The sequence below is a fragment of the Engystomops pustulosus genome, chromosome 9 (genome assembly GCF_040894005.1).
Source record: "Engystomops pustulosus chromosome 9, aEngPut4.maternal, whole genome shotgun sequence".
In the NCBI taxonomy this organism is placed as follows: Eukaryota; Metazoa; Chordata; class Amphibia; order Anura; family Leptodactylidae; genus Engystomops; species Engystomops pustulosus.
Window position 1 is genome coordinate 108,762,074 of NC_092419.1, and position 20,349 is coordinate 108,782,422.

At 45.4% G+C, this 20,349-nt stretch overlaps 1 protein-coding gene across 2 annotated transcripts in view; it reads left to right on the forward strand.

Annotated features, from left to right (window-relative positions):
• AK8 (adenylate kinase 8) overlaps window positions 1-20,349 on the forward strand; it is an 86,205-nt gene that overhangs the window by 41,377 nt on the left and 24,479 nt on the right. For both annotated transcript variants that reach the window (XM_072125531.1, XM_072125530.1), the window contains one exon: window positions 7,633-7,774. In XM_072125531.1, the coding sequence (XP_071981632.1) occupies window positions 7,633-7,774 (142 nt within the window). The remainder of the gene's footprint in view (window positions 1-7,632; window positions 7,775-20,349) is intronic.

Consider the following 20,349-nt stretch of genomic DNA (forward strand, 5'->3'; position numbering starts at 1 on the left):
GTTGGGAAGAGCTCGGTTGCTTCGCAGCTTTTGATGTGGAAATAGGACAGTTTGAATCTGTTGAGTTTAATTTTTCAGAAGCTTTCAGAGCCCCGCGGTGCAACTCCCTTCATATAGATCTATGTATAGATATTACCGGGAGAGGAAGAGAGTGCACAAAAACATCCCCCCACCTTCACATAACCCCGCTGCAGGGCCAACCTGTCATGTCTGGAAAGGGTTAACGCCGCAGGGGCAGTGACCTTAGTGCTGCAAAATGTGGCCCTTGGGGATCCCCTCAGACACCCGCTATAGCTAACTCCTGCCTTAGAGCCATATTACTGCTGTTATGTAATATAGTATAGATGTCATTACTGCTGGTCTCTAAAATAGTATAGACGCCATTACTGCTGTTATCTAATATAGTATAAATGCAATTACCGCTGTTATCTAACATAGTATAGATGCTATATTACTGCTGTTATCTAATCTAGTATACTAATGTTATCTAATATAGTATAGAAGCAGTTACTGCCGTTATGAAATACAGTATAGATGCCGTTATGTAATACAGTATAGATGCCGTAACTGCCGTTATGTAATACAGTATAGATGCCGTTACTGCTGTTATCTAATATATTATAGATGACATTACTGCTGTTATCTAATATAGTATAGACACCATTACTGCTATCTAATATAGTATAGCTGCCTTTACCGCTTTTATCTAATATAGTATAGATGCAGTTACTGCGGTTATCTAATATAGTATAGATGCCGTTACTGCTGTTATCTAATATAGTATAGATGCCATTATTGCTGTTATCTAATATAGTATAGATGCAGTTACTGCTGTTATCTAATATAGTATAGATGCAGTTACTGCTGTTATCTAATATAGTATAGATGCAGTTACTGCTGTTATCTAATATAGTATAGATGTCATTACTGCTGTTATGTTATATAGTATAGATGCAGTTACTGCTGTTATCTAATATAGTATAGATGTCATTACTGCTGTTATGTTATATAGTATAGATGCAGTTACTGCTGTTATCTAATATAGTATAGATGCCATTACTGCTGTTATGTTATATAGTACAGGTGCAATTACTTCTGTTATCTAATATAGTATAGATGCAGTTACTGCTGTTATCTAATATAGTATAGCTGCGGTTACTCCTGTTATCTAATATAGTATACATGCAGTTACTGCTGTTATCTAATCTAGTATGGCTGCCTTTACCGCTGTTATTTAATGCAGTATAGAAGCGTTACTGATGTTATCTAATATAGTATAGAAGCAGTTACTGCCGTTATGTAATACAGTATAGATGCCGTTACTGCCGCTATGTAATACAGTATAGATGCCGTAACTGCCGTTATATAATACAGTATAGATGCCGTTACTGCTGTTATCTAATATATTATAGATGACATTACTGCTGTTATCTAATATAGTATAGATGCAGTTACTGCTGTTATCTAATATAGTATAGATGCACTTACTGCTGTTATCTAATATAGTATAGATGCTATTACTGCTGTTATGTTATACAGTATAGATGCAGTTACTGCTGTTATCTAATATAGTATAGATGCAGTTACTGCTGTTATCTAATATAGTATAGATGCCATTACTGTTGTTATCTAATATAGTATAGATGCAGTTACTGCTGTTATCTAATATAGTATTGATGCACTTACTGCTGTTATCTAATATAGTATAGATGCAGTTACTGCTGTTATCTAATATAGTATAGATGCAGTTACTGCTGTTATCTAATATAGTATAGATGCCGTTATTGCTGTTATCTAATATAGTAAAGATGCAGTTACTGCTGTTATCTAATATAGTATAGATGCCATTACTGCTGTTATCTAATATAGTATAGATGCAGTTACTGCTGTTATCTAATATAGTATAGCTGCGGTTACTCCTGTTATCTAATATAGTATAGATGCAGTTACTGCTGTTATCTAATATAGTATAGATGCCGTTACTGCTGTTATCTAATATAGTATAGATGCCAGTACTGCTGTTATCTAATATAGTATAGATGCAGTTACTGCTGTTATCTAATATAGTATAGATGCAGTTACTGCTGTTATCTAATATAGTATAGATGCCGTTACTGCTGTTATGTTATATAGTATAGATGCAGTTACTGCTGTTATCTAATATAGTATAGATGCAGTTACTGCTGTTATCTAATATAGTATAGATGCCATTACTGTTGTTATCTAATATAGTATAGATGCAGTTACTGCTGTTATGTAATATAGTATAGATGCCATTACTGCTGTTATCTAATATAGTATAGATGCCATTACTGCTGTTATCTAATATAGTATAGATGCCATTACTGCTGTTATCTAATATAGTATAGATGCAGTTACTGCTGTTATCTAATATAGTATAGATGCAGTTACTGCTGTTTTCTAATATAGTATAGATGCCATTACTGCTGTTATGTTATATAGTATAGATGCAGTTACTGCTGTTATCTAATATAGTACAGGTGCAATTACTGCTGTTATCTAATATAGTATAGATGCAGTTACTGCTGTTATCTAATATAGTATAGCTGTGGTTACTCCTGTTATCTAATGTAGTATAGATGCAGTTACTGCTGTTATCTAATATAGTATAGATGCAGTTACTGCTGTTATCTAATATAGTATAGATGCAGTTACTGCTGTTATCTAATATAGTATAGGTGCTGTTACTGCTGTTATCTAATATAGTATAGGTGCAGTTACTGCTGTTATCTAATATAGTATAGATGTCGTTACTTCTGTTATGTTATACAGTATAGATGCAGTTACTGCTGTTATCTAATATAGTATAGGTGCAGTTACTGCTGTTATCTAATATAGTATAGGTGCAGTTACTGCTGTTATCTAATATAGTACAGGTGCAATTACTGCTGTTATCTAATATAGTATAGATGCAGTTACTGCTGTTATCTAATATAGTATAGGTGCAGTTACTGCTGTTATCTAATATAGTATAGGTGCAGTTACTGCTGTTATCTAATATAGTATAGATGCCGTTACTGCTGTTATGTTATATAATATAGATTGCCTTGCATAGGAGCACTTGAGGCCCTTAAAGCACTAGGTCGTTCTAGGGTGAAATACTGTCCTCTAGTAGAAACCTTTGGGGCCCCTCGGGCACCGGGGGCAGTCTAGGATAAAATCACCACCTCCACACAGCCCATATAGTTATACTGGGAAGCTTCCCCCATTACATGATGGCAGAGCTGTCCCAATCTGTGGGATTGGGGCTCCTATCATCAGGGGGGTACACTTCCAATCTCTTCACATCTGATAGCGTTATTATCCAGCCACAGAGCCTCTATCTGCCCCCATAGCATTTTCAGATGTAGCCGAGGGGCCCCAGGTTGGAGCGCAGCTACTCTGCATATACAACTATATATAAAGTCAGTACATACGGTAACTTATTATCACCCTCACTCCTTCTCCTGCAGATGCTGCTCCTATAAAATCCTGTAGGTTTGTACATGAATAGAGGAGCGGATGCACCTGAATATAAATTGGAGCTTAATCTCAGGCATTACAGTAATTTTCCCGCCATCTGTTTCTCTCTCCGCGCTAACAATCGCTCCTTCAATAGTCTTGTGCATTGTTGACCTTCCAGATGCCAGCCTAGCCATTCATGTGGGCGCAATGCACAAGACTGAGCAGCAGGTGGCAGTAAACAATAAACAAACACTGCCAGCCAAATACTGCACATACACAGGGGAGGGGGCATCTATACTGCACAGGGGGCATCTATACTGCACATACACAGGGGAGGGGGCATCTATACTGCACATACACAGGGGAGGGGGCATCTATACTGCACATACACTGGGGAGGGGGCATCTATACTGCACAGGGGGCATCTATACTGCACATACACAGGGGAGGGGGCTTCTATACTGCACAGGGGGCATCTATACTGCACATACACAGGGGAGGGGGCATCTATACTGCACATACACAGGGGAGGGGGCATCTATACTGCACAGGGGGCATCTATACTGCACATACACTGGGGAGGGGGCATCTATACTGCACAGGGGGCATCTATACTGCACATACACAGGGGAGGGGGCTTCTATACTGCACAGGGGACATGTATACTGCACATACACAGGGGAGGGGGCATCTATACTGCACAGGGGGCATCTATACTGCACATACACAGGGGAGGGGGCATCTATACTGCACATACACTGGGGAGGGGCATCTATACTGCACAGGGGGCATCTATACTGCACATACACAGGGGAGGGGGCATCTATACTGCACAGGGGGCATCTATACTGCACATACACAGGGGAGGGGGCATCTATACTGCACAGGGGGCATCTATACTGCACATACACAGGGGAGGGGGCATCTATACTGCACATACACTGGGGAGGGGCATCTATACTGCACAGGGGGCATCTATACTGCACATACACAGGGGAGGGGGCATCTATACTGCACAGGGGGCATCTATACTGCACATACACAGGGGAGGGGGCATCTATACTGCACAGGGGGCATCTATACTGCACATACACAGGGGAGGGGGCATCTATACTGCACATACACAGGGGAGGGGGCATCTATACTGCACATACACTGGGGAGGGGCATCTATACTGCACAGGGGGCATCTATACTGCACATACACAGGGGAGGGGGCATCTATACTGCACATACACAGGGGAGGGGGCATCTATACTGCACATACACTGGGGAGGGGCATCTATACTGCACAGGGGGCATCTATACTGCACAGGGGGCATCTATACTGCACATACACAGGGGAGGGGGCATCTATGCTGCACAGGGGGCATCTATACTGCACATACACAGGGGAGGGGGCATCTATACTGCACATACACAGGGGAGGGGGCATCTATACTGCACAGGGGGCATCTATACTGCACATACACAGGGGAGGGGGCATCTATACTGCACAGGGGGCATCTATACTGCACATACACAGGGGAGGGGGCATCTATACTGCACAGGGGGCATCTATACTGCACATACACTGGGGAGGGGCATCTATACTGCACAGGGGGCATCTATACTGCACATACACAGGGGAGGGGGCATCTATACTGCACAGGGGGCATCTATACTGCACATACACTGGGGAGGGGGCATCTATACTGCACAGGGGGCATCTATACTGCACATACACTGGGGAGGGGCATCTATACTGCACAGGGGGCATCTATACTGCACATACACTGGGGAGGGGGCATCTATACTGCACAGGGGGCATCTATACACAGCGCAGCAGACTGTATCACACAGGATAGGATCAGATACACAGCTCAGCAGTCAGTATCACACAGGATAGGATTAGATACACAGCTCAGCAGTCAGTATCACACAGGATAGGATCAGATACACAGCTCAGCAGTCAGTATCACACAGGATAGGATCAGATACACAGCTCAGCAGTCAGTATCACACAGGATAGGATTAGATACATAGCTCAGCAGACAGTATCACAGAGGATAGGATTAGATACAGAGCTCAGCAGACAGTATCACACAGGATAGGATTAGATACAGAGCTCAGCAGACAGTATCACACAGGATAGAATTAGATACACAGCTCAGCAGACAGTATCACACAGGATAGGATTAGATACAGAGCTCAGCAGACAGAATCACACAGGATAGGATTAGATGCACAGCTCAGCAGTCAGTATCACACAGGATAGGATTACATACACAGCTCAGCAGACAGTATCACACAGGATAGGATTAGATACACAGCTCAGCAGTCAGTATCACACAGGATGGGATTAGATACACAGCTCAGCAGACAGTATCACACAGGATAGGATTAGATACACAGCTCAGCAGACAGTATCACACAGGATAGGATTAGATACACAGCTCAGCAGTCAGTATCACACAGGATGGGATTAGATACACAGCTCAGCAGTCAGTATCACACAGGATAGGATTAGATACACAGCTCAGCAGACAGTATCACACATGATAGGATTAGATACACAGCTCAGCAGACAGTATCACACATGATAGGATTAGATACACAGCTCAGCAGACAGTATCACACATGATAGGATTAGATACACAGCTCAGCAGGCTGTATCACACAGGATAGGATTAGATACACAGCTCAGCAGGCTGTATCACACATGATAGGATTAGATACACAGCTCAGCAGGCTGTATCACACAGGATAGGATTAGATACACAGCTCAGCGGTCAGTATCACACAGGATGGGATTAGATACACAGCTCAGCGGTCAGTATCACACAGGATGGGATTAGATACACAGCTCAGCGGTCAGTATCACACATGATGGGATTAGATACACAGCTCAGCAGACAGTATCACACATGATGGGATTAGATACACAGCTCAGCAGACAGTATCACACATGATGGGATTAGATACACAGCTCAGCAGTCAGTATCACACAGGATAGGATTAGATACACGGCTCAGCAGACAGTATCACACATGATAGGATTAGATACACGGCTCAGCAGGCTGTATCACACAGGATAGGATTAGATACACAGCTCAGCAGTCAATATCACACAGGATGGGATTAGATACACAGCTCAGCGGTCAGTATCACACATGATGGGATTAGATACACAGCTCAGCGGACAGTATCACACATGATGGGATTAGATACACAGCTCAGCAGACAGTATCACACATGATGGGATTAGATACACAGCTCAGCAGACAGTATCACACATGATGGGATTAGATACACAGCTCAGCAGACAGTATCACACATGATGGGATTAGATACACAGCTCAGCAGACAGTATCACACATGATGGGATTAGATACACAGCTCAGCAGACAGTATCACACATGATGGGATTAGATACACAGCTTAGCAGACAGTATCACACATGATGGGATTAGATACACAGCTCAGCAGACAGTATCACACATGATAGGATTAGATACACAGCTCAGCAGACAGTATCACACAGGATAGGATTAGATACACAGCTCAGCAGACAGTATCACACAGGATAGGATTAGATACACAGCTCAGCAGACTATCACACAGGATAGGATTAGATACACAGCTCAGTAGACAGTATCACACAGGATAGGATTAGATACACAGCTCAGCAGTCAGTATCACACAGGATAGGATTAGATACACAGCTCAGCAGACAGTATCACACATGATAGGATGAGATACACAGCTCAGCAGACAGTATCACACAGGATAGGATTAGATACACAGCTCAGCAGACAGCATCACACAGGATAGGATTAGATACACAGCTCAGCAGACAGTATCACACATGATGGGATTAGATACACAGCTTAGCAGACAGTATCACACATGATGGGATTAGATACACAGCTCAGCAGACAGTATCACACAGGATAGGATTAGATACACAGCTCAGCAGACAGTATCACACAGGATAGGATTAGATACACAGCTCAGCAGACAGTATCACACATGATGGGATTAGATACACAGCTTAGCAGACAGTATCACACATGATGGGATTAGATACACAGCTCAGCAGACAGTATCACACATGATGGGATTAGATACACACGTCGGCAGATGTTATATTGGATGTGAAGCTGATGTTGTTGTTCTCTGGTTTCAGTTCCTGATAACCTGGTCCTGAGGCTCCTGGGTGAGCGCCTCAGCAGACTGGACTGTGCCACCCAGGGGTGGGTGCTGCATGGATTCCCGAGAGACGTAGAGCAGGCTGCGCTGCTGCAGGACGCCGGACATATCCCTAACAGGTAATGCCCCTCACCCCGGGGGCATCAGTGCTTTGGAGGGGAAGGGGCACTGATCATAACCCTGGAATCTGTGACATCACTGTTGGGGTTGGCTGCTACACATTATGGACCCTCTGTGCTTGCTGTCAATGAATGGAAACACTCATTCCCTACTTGCTACTGCTGAGGGTTGTTACAGCACATCCCCGGGGGATCCCGGCATCTCCCTGGCCGCTGTCCTGCCGTGTCATCCCTGTCGCTTCCAGTCTTGTAAAGCATCAGTCTCTCTCCTCCGCCGGAGCGCCGCCGCACATCTCATCCACGTGTCGCTTCACAAACAATCTCCTGCGCTGTTTCAACTCAATTTTCGGTGCGCTCAGATGTTTTATGGATATATTCCCTCTCCTGGCTGTAAATATTCACATTATCCTGTCCAGAGAGGAGAGGCTGATGAAGAGATCAGCGGCAGCGCGTCTCCTAATCACCGCCCTGGATCCAGGAATTCCCAAAATATGGAATATCCTCTCCTGCTCATTTACATTTCCTATAATACATGCAATATGTTCCTCCTTATTAAAGGGGCGTCCAGGGATTATGTTATGGACCACCACATCTGTGTGTCTGGTATGAAATCCAATTAAGACAATACAGCTGCAATACCGTACACAACCCACAGACAGGGGTGGCGCTGTTATGTTATGTGACTATAGTATGTTATGTGACTATAGTATGTTATGTGACTATAGTATGGTATGTTATGTGACTATAGTATGTTATGTGACTATAGTATGTTATGTGACTATAGTATGGTATGTTATGTGACTATAGTATGTTATGTGACTATAGTATGGTATGTGACTATAGTATGTTATGTGACTATAGTATGGTATGTGACTATAGTATGTTATGTGACTATAGTATGTTATGTGACTATAGTATGGTATGTGACTATAGTATGTTATGTGACTATAGTATGGTATGTGACTATAGTATGGTATGTTATGTGACTATAGTATGTTATGTTATGTGACTATAGTATGGTATGTTATGTGACTATAGTATGGTATGTGACTATAGTATGGTATGTGACTATAGTATGTTATGTGACTATAGTATGTTATGTGACTATAGTATGGTATGTGACTATAGTATGGTATGTGACTATAGTATGTTATGTGACTATAGTATGTTATGTGACTATAGTATGGTATGTGACTATAGTATGGTATGTGACTATAGTATGGTATGTGACTATAGTATGTTATGTGACTATAGTATGGTATGTGACTATAGTATGTTATGTGACTATAGTATGGTATGTGACTATAGTATGTTATGTGACTATAGTATGTTATGTGACTATAGTATGGTATGTGACTATAGTATGTTATGTGACTATAGTATGGTATGTGACTATAGTATGGTATGTTATGTGACTATAGTATGTTATGTGACTATAGTATGTTATGTGACTATAGTATGTTATGTGACTATAGTATGTTATGTGACTATAGTATGGTATGTAATGCGACTATAGTATGTTATGTGACTATAGTATGTTATGTGACTATAGTATGTTATGTGACTATAGTATGTTATGTGACTATAGTATGTTATGTGACTATAGTATGGTATGTTATGTGACTATAGTATGGTATGTTATGTGACTATAGTATGGTATGTTATGTGACTATAGTATGGTATGTGACTATAGTATGGTATGTTATGTGACTATAGTATGGTATGTTATGTGACTATAGTATGTTATGTGACTATAGTATGTTATGTGACTATAGTATGTTATGTGACTATAGTATGTTATGTGACTATAGTATGTTATGTGACTATAGTATGGTATGTGACTATAGTATGTTATGTGACTATAGTATGGTATGTGACTATAGTATGTTATGTGACTATAGTATGTTATGTGACTATAGTATGGTATGTGACTATAGTATGTTATGTGACTATAGTATGGTATGTGACTATAGTATGGTATGTTATGTGACTATAGTATGGTATGTTATGTGACTATAGTATGGTATGTTATGTGACTATAGTATGTTATGTGACTATAGTATGGTATGTTATGTGACTATAGTATGTTATGTGACTATAGTATGGTATGTTATGTGACTATAGTATGTTATGTGACTATAGTATGTTATGTGACTATAGTATGTTATGTGACTATAGTATGTTATGTGACTATAGTATGGTATGTGACTATAGTATGGTATGTGACTATAGTATGTTATGTGACTATAGTATGTTATGTGACTATAGTATGTTATGTGACTATAGTATGTTATGTGACTATAGTATGTTATGTGACTATAGTATGTTATGTGACTATAGTATGTTATGTGACTATAGTATGTTATGTGACTATAGTATGTTATGTGACTATAGTATGGTATGTGACTATAGTATGGTATGTGACTATAGTATAGTATGGTATGTGACTATAGTATGGTATGTGACTATAGTATGGTATGTGACTATAGTATGGTATGTGACTATAGTATGTTATGTGACTATAGTATGTTATGTGACTATAGTATGTTATGTGACTATAGTATGGTATGTGACTATAGTATGGTATGTGACTATAGTATGTTATGTGACTATAGTATGTTATGTGACTATAGTATGTTATGTGACTATAGTATGTTATGTGACTATAGTATGGTATGTGACTATAGTATGTTATGTGACTATAGTATGTGATGTGACTATAGTATGTGATGTGACTATAGTATGTGATGTGACTATAGTATGGTATGTGACTATAGTATGGTATGTGACTATAGTATGGTATGTGACTATAGTATGGTATGTGACTATAGTATGGTATGTGACTATAGTATGGTATGTGACTATAGTATGGTATGTGACTATAGTATGGTATGTGACTATAGTATGGTATGTGACTATAGTATGGTATGTGACTATGGTATGTGACTATAGTATGTTATGTGACTATAGTATGTTATGTGACTATAGTATGGTATGTGACTATAGTATGTTATGTGACTATAGTATGGTATGTGACTATAGTATGGTATGTGACTATAGTATGTTATGTGACTATAGTATGTTATGTGACTATAGTATGTTATGTGACTATAGTATGGTATGTGACTATAGTATGGTATGTGACTATAGTATGGTATGTGACTATAGTATGTTATGTGACTATAGTATGTTATGTGACTATAGTATGGTATGTGACTATAGTATGTTATGTGACTATAGTATGGTATGTGACTATAGTATGGTATGTGACTATAGTATGGTATGTGACTATAGTATGGTATGTGACTATAGTATGTTATGTGACTATAGTATGGTATGTGACTATAGTATGTTATGTGACTATAGTATGGTATGTGACTATAGTATGGTATGTGACTATAGTATGTTATGTGACTATAGTATGGTATGTGACTATAGTATGTTATGTGACTATAGTATGGTATGTGACTATAGTATGTTATGTGACTATAGTATGGTATGTGACTATAGTATGGTATGTGACTATAGTATGGTATGTGACTATAGTATGTTATGTGACTATAGTATGTTATGTGACTATAGTATGGTATGTGACTATAGTATGGTATGTGACTATAGTATGTTATGTGACTATAGTATGTTATGTGACTATAGTATGTTATGTGACTATAGTATGGTATGTGACTATAGTATGGTATGTGACTATAGTATGTTATGTGACTATAGTATGTTATGTGACTATAGTATGTTATGTGACTATAGTATGGTATGTGACTATAGTATGGTATGTGACTATAGTATGTTATGTGACTATAGTATGTTATGTGACTATAGTATGGTATGTGACTATAGTATGTTGTATACTCTGTTGCAATGTATCAGTCTGGATTCCAGAGACACATTGTAACAAACCCCCAGCCCAGCCCTGTTTCCATTTACTGACAGCAAGCAGGAATCTTTGTAATGATAAAGGATAACGATGAAGTTGTTTGCGGTTGCTGCCGCCATGTCAGTCCCTGATTGACGCGGCGGCTGGCGGTCAAATGACTGACCCCATTTCATGGGGATTACGCGGGCGATGAGTTTGGGGGTGCAGGGGGGATGTGAGCAGATGTGTGGGGGGGCTGCAGCATCTGCTCACAGCGCGGTGTTGACTCTACAAGAGGCAGGATTGTTCCCCGGGCGGATTAAGCACAATAAACAGCTTATTAATAAAGACTTGAACCGCAGAATGGAGCCGAAATCTGCCGCCAAATCCTGCGCCTGCGAGAGGTTAATAACACCATTACTAGCGGCTCAATCCCGCCAGCGCGCCGGGAGCGCCGCTAAGCCTTCTCTTACTCCCCGTTAATTGAGCTAATAAAACCTCGCTGACCCGTCCGTGCCGCCATTATCTGCCAGTTTACCGAGACTGGACTGGAATATTTATCTTCCGATATGGATTCCACCCGCGCGCCCCGGATCTCCCGATCTGCGCTCAATCTCCCACCATCACCAGCGCCGCTAATAATGGACCTTAATTGGATTCACAGACGGCAGATAATTACAGATCCTGATGGAGAGTTTTAGAGAGGGATTTGAAATTAAGTGAACCCCCCCCCCCCTCCCCCCTAGTATGGTATTTACACCCATTGACAGTCTGCAGCAATGAAGGGGTTAATAGGAGACTAAATCCATTGTAAACCTTCCCTGTTCAGTGAAAAATTGAATGTGAGTGATTACTCCTGGATTTATCTGATTCTAAAGGCTCAGCTTGTGCTTCTGCCTGCAGAAAATCAGAGCTGCAGTGTAAAGCAAGGAGGAGACAAAGCAGGAGCCTATGACAATTCAGTCTGAGGAAGCAGAGCTGCAGTATAAAGCATGGAGGAGAGAAAGCAGGAGCCTATGGCAATTCAGCCTGAGGAAGCAGAGCTGCAATATAAAGCATGGAGGAGAGAAAGCAGGAGCCTATGGCAATTCAGCCTGAGGAAGCAGAGCTGCAATATAAAGCATGGAGGAGAGAAAGCAGGAGCCTTTGGCAATTCAGCCTGAGGAAGGGGAGCTGCAATATAAAGCATGGAGGAGACAAAGCAGGAGCCTATGACAATTCAGCCTGAGGAAGCAGAGCTGCAATATAAAGCATGGAGGAGAAAAAGAAGGAGCCTATGGCAATTCAGACTGAGGAAGCAGAGCTGCAGTATAAAGCATGGAGGAGACAAAGCAGGAGCCTATGACAATTCAGCCTGACGAAGGGGAGCTGCAGTATAATGCATGGAGGAGAGAAAGCAGGAGCCTATGGCAATTCAGCCTGAGGAAGCAGAGCTGCAATATAAAGCATGGAGGAGAGAAAGAAGGAGCCTATGGCAATTCAGCCTGAGGAAGGGGAGCTGCAATATAAAGCATGGAGGAGACAAAGCAGGAGCCTATGACAATTCAGCCTGACGAAGCAGAGCTGCAATATAAAGCATGGAGGAGAGAAAGAAGGAGCCTATGACAATTCAGCCTGAGGAAGCAGAGCTGCAATATAAAGCATGGAGGAGAGAAAGCAGGAGCCTATGACAATTCAGCCTGAGGAAGCAGAGCTGCAATATAAAGCATGGAGGAGAGAAAGAAGGAGCCTATGGCAATTCAGCCTGAGGAAGCAGAGCTGCAATATAAAGCATGGAGGAGAGAAAGAAGGAGCCTATGGCAATTCAGACTGAGGAAGCAGAGCTGCAGTATAAAGCATGGAGGAGACAAAGCAGGAGCCTATGACAATTCAGCCTGACGAAGGGGAGCTGCAGTATAATGCATGGAGGAGAGAAAGCAGGAGCCTATGGCAATTCAGCCTGAGGAAGCAGAGCTGCAATATAAAGCATGGAGGAGACAAAGCAGGAGCCTATGACAATTCAGCCTGAGGAAGGGGAGCTGCAATATAAAGCATGGAGGAGAAAAAGAAGGAGCCTATGGCAATTCAGCCTGAGGAAGGGGAGCTGCAATATAAAGCATGGAGGAGACAAAGCAGGAGCCTATGACAATTCAGCCTGACGAAGGGGAGCTGCAGTATAAAGCATGGAGGAGACAAAGCAGGAGCCTATGACAATTCAGCCTGACGAAGGGGAGCTGCAGTATAAAGCATGGAGGAGACAAAGCAGGAGCCTATGACAATTCAGCCTGAGGAAGCAGGAGGTGGGGATGGTGTTGTAGAGGATTCGCCCCAAATTCAGTTCTGAACAGGAGCCACATTCCTATGGGTACATTCAGTGTCTACAGGGATCTTTTCTTCCATAAACAGCACCACTCTCATCCACAGGTTGTGTCTAGTATTGCACCCCAGATCTCACTGAGCTGCAATACTACACATGACCCATAGACGGGTGTGGCGCTGTTTATGTTATGGAAAGGCTGGCCTTAGGCCATTCTGGGGTCTTATAGGAACAATTTTATTATAAAAAGTGTCAGGGCAGGAGTGTTGGTGAGTGTCAGTATTTGTGCTGCAGTCTTTGGTTTACTCCTCATTGTTTACTGGAGTCATTTGGCCACATGTATCAGAACTTGAGTGGGGTCCCTGGACTCGCCGGTGGGCCCTCTGTAGGACCCAGAGTATTTTTGGGGGTCTACCTGTCACCTGGGTCTCACCCCGATCTTATGTGATGTCCCCGGATCACCTGCGCTCAGTGATATTTCCTGACTTTCCACAGGAACAGACGCAGACGTGATTGGCGCACGCTCTCCATAAAGGTCAGGCCATTAAACCGCGCTGATGGGGAAAGTGCCGGGCGCGGCGTCGCCGTTCCTCCAAATCTTTGAGAACCGAGGAGCTAAAACTTGGCAGAGCTGTTGTACGGGAGACGCGCGCTCTCCTCTGACCCCGTAGCATTTCCATCAGCGCCAAGACGCTGCCTGCGCTTTGAAGCCCTCGCGCCTGAGAGGGTCCGCGAATTACATCTGCAGGAGACAAGAGCGGGTCAGCGCCGCCTCCGCCAGGGTTAAAACTTAGTTTATGAGAGTCTGTTACTCAGTTTGCAGAAGCAATTACTCTGCAATGTGCACTGTACCCAGCACAGGTGCCCCCGCACAGGGGGGAGACCGTAAACTATTGCAGGGAAGGGGTTAATACAGAAAATCGATATCACATTAAAGGAGGCTGAAAGCTTTGAGGAGGCCACGAGGCGCAAAATGCCTCATCCTCGAGACCAATAGAAGGTGCTGAGGTGTGAGATATAGGGGGTGTGGGCCCAGGGTCAGGGGCGTAACTTTAGGGGGGTGCAGAGGTTGCGATTGCACTAGGGCCCAAGAGGTTTAGGGGGCCCTTATGGTGTCACTTTTCTATATGGGAAGACTATTACTATAGTCCAAACATTATAGTCGGGGGCCTGGCACAGACTTTGCACTGGGGCCCATCAGCTTCTAGTTACGCCCCTGCCCAGGGTGGTCTAGTCCCCTACCTGGTCTGTGTCAGGGATGAGCAACCTACTGGTCTCCAGTGACCCATCCAGGGGCGGGCATCACCTGGAATACAGTGCTATGACTAGGGGTCGTCCAATGTACATGGGCACTAGATGGTGCATTGGAGTGATTAGCACAGCGCCGTGTTCTTACATCTGTCATAGTGATGCTAATATTCAGAAGGACCCTCCAGCATTGTGCCCAGGGGTCCCCTAATCGAACCCTGTCATAAACCCAGCCATACATCATACTATAGCTTAGAGACATGGCCATGGTGCACTACAAGTCCCAGCACCGCTACACTATAGCTTATGCCTGCAGCTAGTAGGAGAGACGTCACAGATTACAATGATAACTGGTACAATCCCAGGATAAAGGGGGGTCCCCCTGGCACCCATCCCTCAGTATCTGCAATATTAGGCTCTTGCCGGACCCCTCCTCCCCATCTCTCGGCTCAGGCAGCGATCAGACGTATTTACCCTGGAAATTGCTATTGACAAAGTTGAATAAATGTTTTCCATGCGACGAGTGTGAGGGCCCCTAGAGGCCGCCCGGGGAGCTGGAGCGGAGAGATGGAGACGAGACCATCCCACTGGGGTCATGTCAACACGGGCACGGGTCGAAATCCCATCATTGCTTCATACATAATGTCAAACATTGCTGCACTGCAAGTCCCAGCATGCCCTGCAACCCCCTGCCTGTCCTGCTGGGACTTGTGGTTCCTTCACTGCCTCATACATAATGTAATCCCTAAATACAGCAGAAGATAAATGCACCACAAGTCCCAGCATGGACTGCTACCCCTTGCCTATCCTGCCGGGACTTGTGGTTCTGATCCAGCATGACCCACCTAGTTCTAGTGCATTGGGTTAGGGTAAAGCTGCCTTTCAGCAATAATAACCTCCTGTTTTTATGCAAATTATCCAATAAACGTGATAAATACGGAGAACTAGAACTAGTCTTGCACTTGCTGCTTTAACCCCGCCCCTTGTGCACTTACAGGCTCAGCCGCACTGAATCTTCATGAATATATGAGGAATAGCTGATGGATATTACACCCCCGGTCATGAATAGTCATGTTCTTCCCTCTAGGTTGTGAGACTGGGAAGTGTCAATCAATGGAGATGGATAAGGGCCAAATTATTGGGACCCAAAATCCATCACTGTCCCCCTCAACACCTGCAGCACAAGATGGACGCCATCCCCATTGTATGTAGAGCTGTGGTCGCCCAGCGCTGCCGAGGTCTCCGCATTCATCTCCCTCTCAAATCTGGGACACCAAACTTTATTTGCCCCAAGTCAAAAAAAAAAATTGTGTTATTAAAGATAAAGCTCCATATTCTGTGCCCCAGGACACGTCCCCCCTGACCGCTCCTTCATGTGATTATATAGTCATATATTATATAGCAGCATGGCGAATATCCGCAGAGCCGCTCTCCAGAGATCTGATGCCCAGAGGCGGCGGGATGTTTATAGAGACGTCCTGCATCATATTACTCTGAAGTCTGATTCATGGAGAGCCATCAGAAAAGATGGAGAGTCTGTATCACCGACAACACAGGTAGAGACCCAACAGAGCACCCATGCTGACCCCTGACCACTGCTGGCTATGATAGAAAGGTGTCAGGACACACAGGACATGGCAGCTCGATGTGTATGGGGGGTGTAGTCACAGAGGGGTCAGAGCACCCATGCTGACCCCTGACCACTGCTGGCTATGATAGAGAGGTGTCAGGACACACAAGACATGGCAGCTCGCTGTGTATGGGGGGTGTAGTCACAGAGGGGTCAGAGCGCCCATGCTTACCCCTGACCACTACTGGCTATGATAGAAAGGTATCAGGACACACAGGACATGGCAGCTTGCTGTGTATGGGGGGTGTAGTCACAGAGAGGTCAGAGCGCCCATGCAGACCCCTGACCACTGCTGGCTATGATAGAAAGGTGTAAGGACACACAGGATATGGCAGCTCGCTGTGTATGGTAGGTGTAGTCACAGAGGGGTCAGAGCACCCATGCTGACCCCTGACCACTGCTGGCTATGATAGAAAGGTGTCAGGACACAGGACGTGGCAGCTCGTTGTGTATGGGGGGGTGTAGTCACAGAGGGGTCGGAGCGCCCATGCTGACCCCTGACCACTGCTGGCTATGATAGAATGGTGTCAGGACACACAGGATATGGCAGCTCGCTGTGTATGGGGGGTGTAGTCACAGAGGGGTCAGAGCACCCATGCTGACCCCTGACCACTGCTGGCTATGATAGAGATGTGTCAGGACACAGGACACGGCAGCACCCTGTGTATGGGGATGTAGTCACAGAGGGGTCAGAGCGCCCATCTGACTCCTGACCACTGCTGGCTATGATAGAAAGGTGTCAGGACACACAGGACATGGCAGCTCGCTGTGTATGGGGGGTGTAGTCACAGAGAGGTCAGAGCGCCCATGCCGACCCCTGACCACTGCTGGCTATGATAGAAAGGTGTCAGGACACACAAGACATGGCAGCTCGCTGTGTATGGGGGGTGTAGTCACAGAGGGGTCAGAGCACCCATGCTGACCCCTGTCCACTGCTGGCTATGATAGAAAGGTGTCAGGACACACAGGACATGGCAGCTCGCTGTGTATGGGGGTGTAGTCACAGAGGGGTCAGAGCACCCATGCTGACCCCTGACCACTGCTGGCTATGATAGAAAGGTGTCAGGACACACAGGACATGGCAGCTTGCTGTGTATGGGGGGTGTAGTCACAGAGAGGTCAGAGCGCCCATGCTGACCCCTGACCACTGCTGGCTATGATAGAAAGGTGTCAGGACACACAGGATATGGCAGCTCGCTGTGTATGGGGGGTGTAGTCACAGAGGGGTCAGAGCACCCATGCTGAACCCTGACCACTGCTGGCTATGATAGAGAGGTGTCAGGACACAGGACACGGCAGCACCCTGTGTATGGGGATGTAGTCACAGAGGGGTCAGAGCGCCCATGCTGACTCCTGACCACTGCTGGCTATGATAGAAAGGTGTCAGGACACACAGGACATGGCAGCTCGCTGTGTATGGGGGTGTAGTCACAGAGGGGTCAGAGCACCCATGCTGACCCCTGACCACTGCTGGCTATGATAGAAAGGTGTCAGGACACACAGGACATGGCAGCTTGCTGTGTATGTGGGTGTAGTCACAGAGGGGTCAGAGCACCCATGCTGACCCCTGACCACTGCTGGCTATGATAGAAAGGTGTCAGGACACACAGGACATGGCAGCTTGCTGTGTATGGGGGGTGTAGTCACAGAGAGGTCAGAGCGCCCATGCTGACCCCTGACCACTGCTGGCTATGATAGAAAGGTGTCAGGACACACAGGACATGGCAGCTCGCTGTGTATGGGGGTGTAGTCACAGAGGGGTCAGAGCACCCATGCTGAACCCTGACCACTGCTGGCTATGATAGAAAGGTGTCAGGACACACAGGATATGGCAGCTCGCTGTGTATGGGGGGTGTAGTCACAGAGGGGTCAGAGCACCCATGCTGAACCCTGACCACTGCTGGCTATGATAGAGAGGTGTCAGGACACAGGACACGGCAGCACCCTGTGTATGGGGGGTGTAGTCACAGAGGGTTCAGAGCTCCCATGCTGACCCCTGCTGGCTATGATAGAAAGGTGTCAGGACACACAGGACATGGCAGCTCGTTGTGTATGGGGGATGTAGTCACAGAGGGGTCAGAGCGCCCATGCTGACTCCTGACCACTGCTGGCTATGATAGAAAGGTGTCAGGACACACAGGACATGGCAGCTCGCTGTGTATGGGGGGTGTAGTCACAGAGAGGTCAGAGCGGCCATGCTGAACACTGCTTGCTATGATAGAAAGGTGTCAGGACACACAGGACATGGCAGCTCGCTGTGTATGGGGGATGTAGTCACAGAGGGGTCAGAGCGGCCATGCTGACCCCTGACCACTGCTGGCTATGATAGAAAGGTGTCAGGACACACAGGACATGGCAGCTCGCTGTGTATGGGGGGTGTAGTCACAGAGGGGTCAGAGCGCCCATGCTGACCCCTGACCACTGCTGGCTATGATAGAAAGGTGTCAGGACACACAGGACATGGCAGCTCGCTGTGTATGGGGGTGTAGTCACAGAGGGGTCAAAGCGCCCATGCTGACCCCTGACCACTGCTGGCTATGATAGAAAGGTGTCAGGACACACAGGACATGGCAGCTCGCTGTGTATGGGGGTGTAGTCACAGAGGGGTCAGAGCGCCTACGCTGACCCCTGACCAATACTGGCTATGATAGAAAGATGTCAGGACACACAGGACATGGCAGCTCGCTGTGTATGGGGGTGTAGTCACAGAGGGGTCAAAGCGCCCATGCTGACCCCTGACCACTGCTGGCTATGATAGAAAGGTGTCAGGACACACAGGACATGGCAGCTCGCTGTGTATGGGGGGTGTAGTCACAGAGGGGTCAGAGCGCCCATGCTGACCCCTGACCACTGCTGGCTATGATAGAAAGGTGTCCGGACACACAGGACATGGCAGCTCGCTGTGTATGGGGGTTTAGTCACAGAGGGGTCAGAGCACCCATGCTGACCCCTCACCCCTGCTGGCTATGATAGAAAGGTGTCAGGACACACAGGACATGGCAGCTCGCTGTGTATGGGGGGTGTAGTCACAGAGGGGTCAGAGCGCCCATGCTGACCCCTGACCACTGCTGGCTATGATAGAAAGGTCTCAGGACACACAGGACATGGCAGCTCGCTGTGTATGGGGGTAGTCACAGAGAGGTCAGAGCGCCCATGCTGACCCCTGACCACTGCTGGCTATGATAGAAAGGTGTCAGGACACACAGGACATGGCAGCTCGCTGTGTATGGGGGGTGTAGTCACAGAGGGGTCAGAGCACCCATGCTGACCCCTGACCACTGCTGGCTATGATAGAAAGGTGTCAGGACACACAGGACATGGCAGCTCGCTGTGTATGGGGGGTGTAGTCACAGAGGAGTCAGAGCGCCCATGCTGACCCCTGACCACTGCTGGCTATGATAGAAAGGTGTCAGGATACACAGGACATGGCAGCTCGCTGTGTATGGGGGGGTGTAGTCACAGAGGGGTCGGAGCTCCCATGCTGACCCCTGACCACTGCTGGCTATGATAGAAAGGTGTCCGGACACACAGGA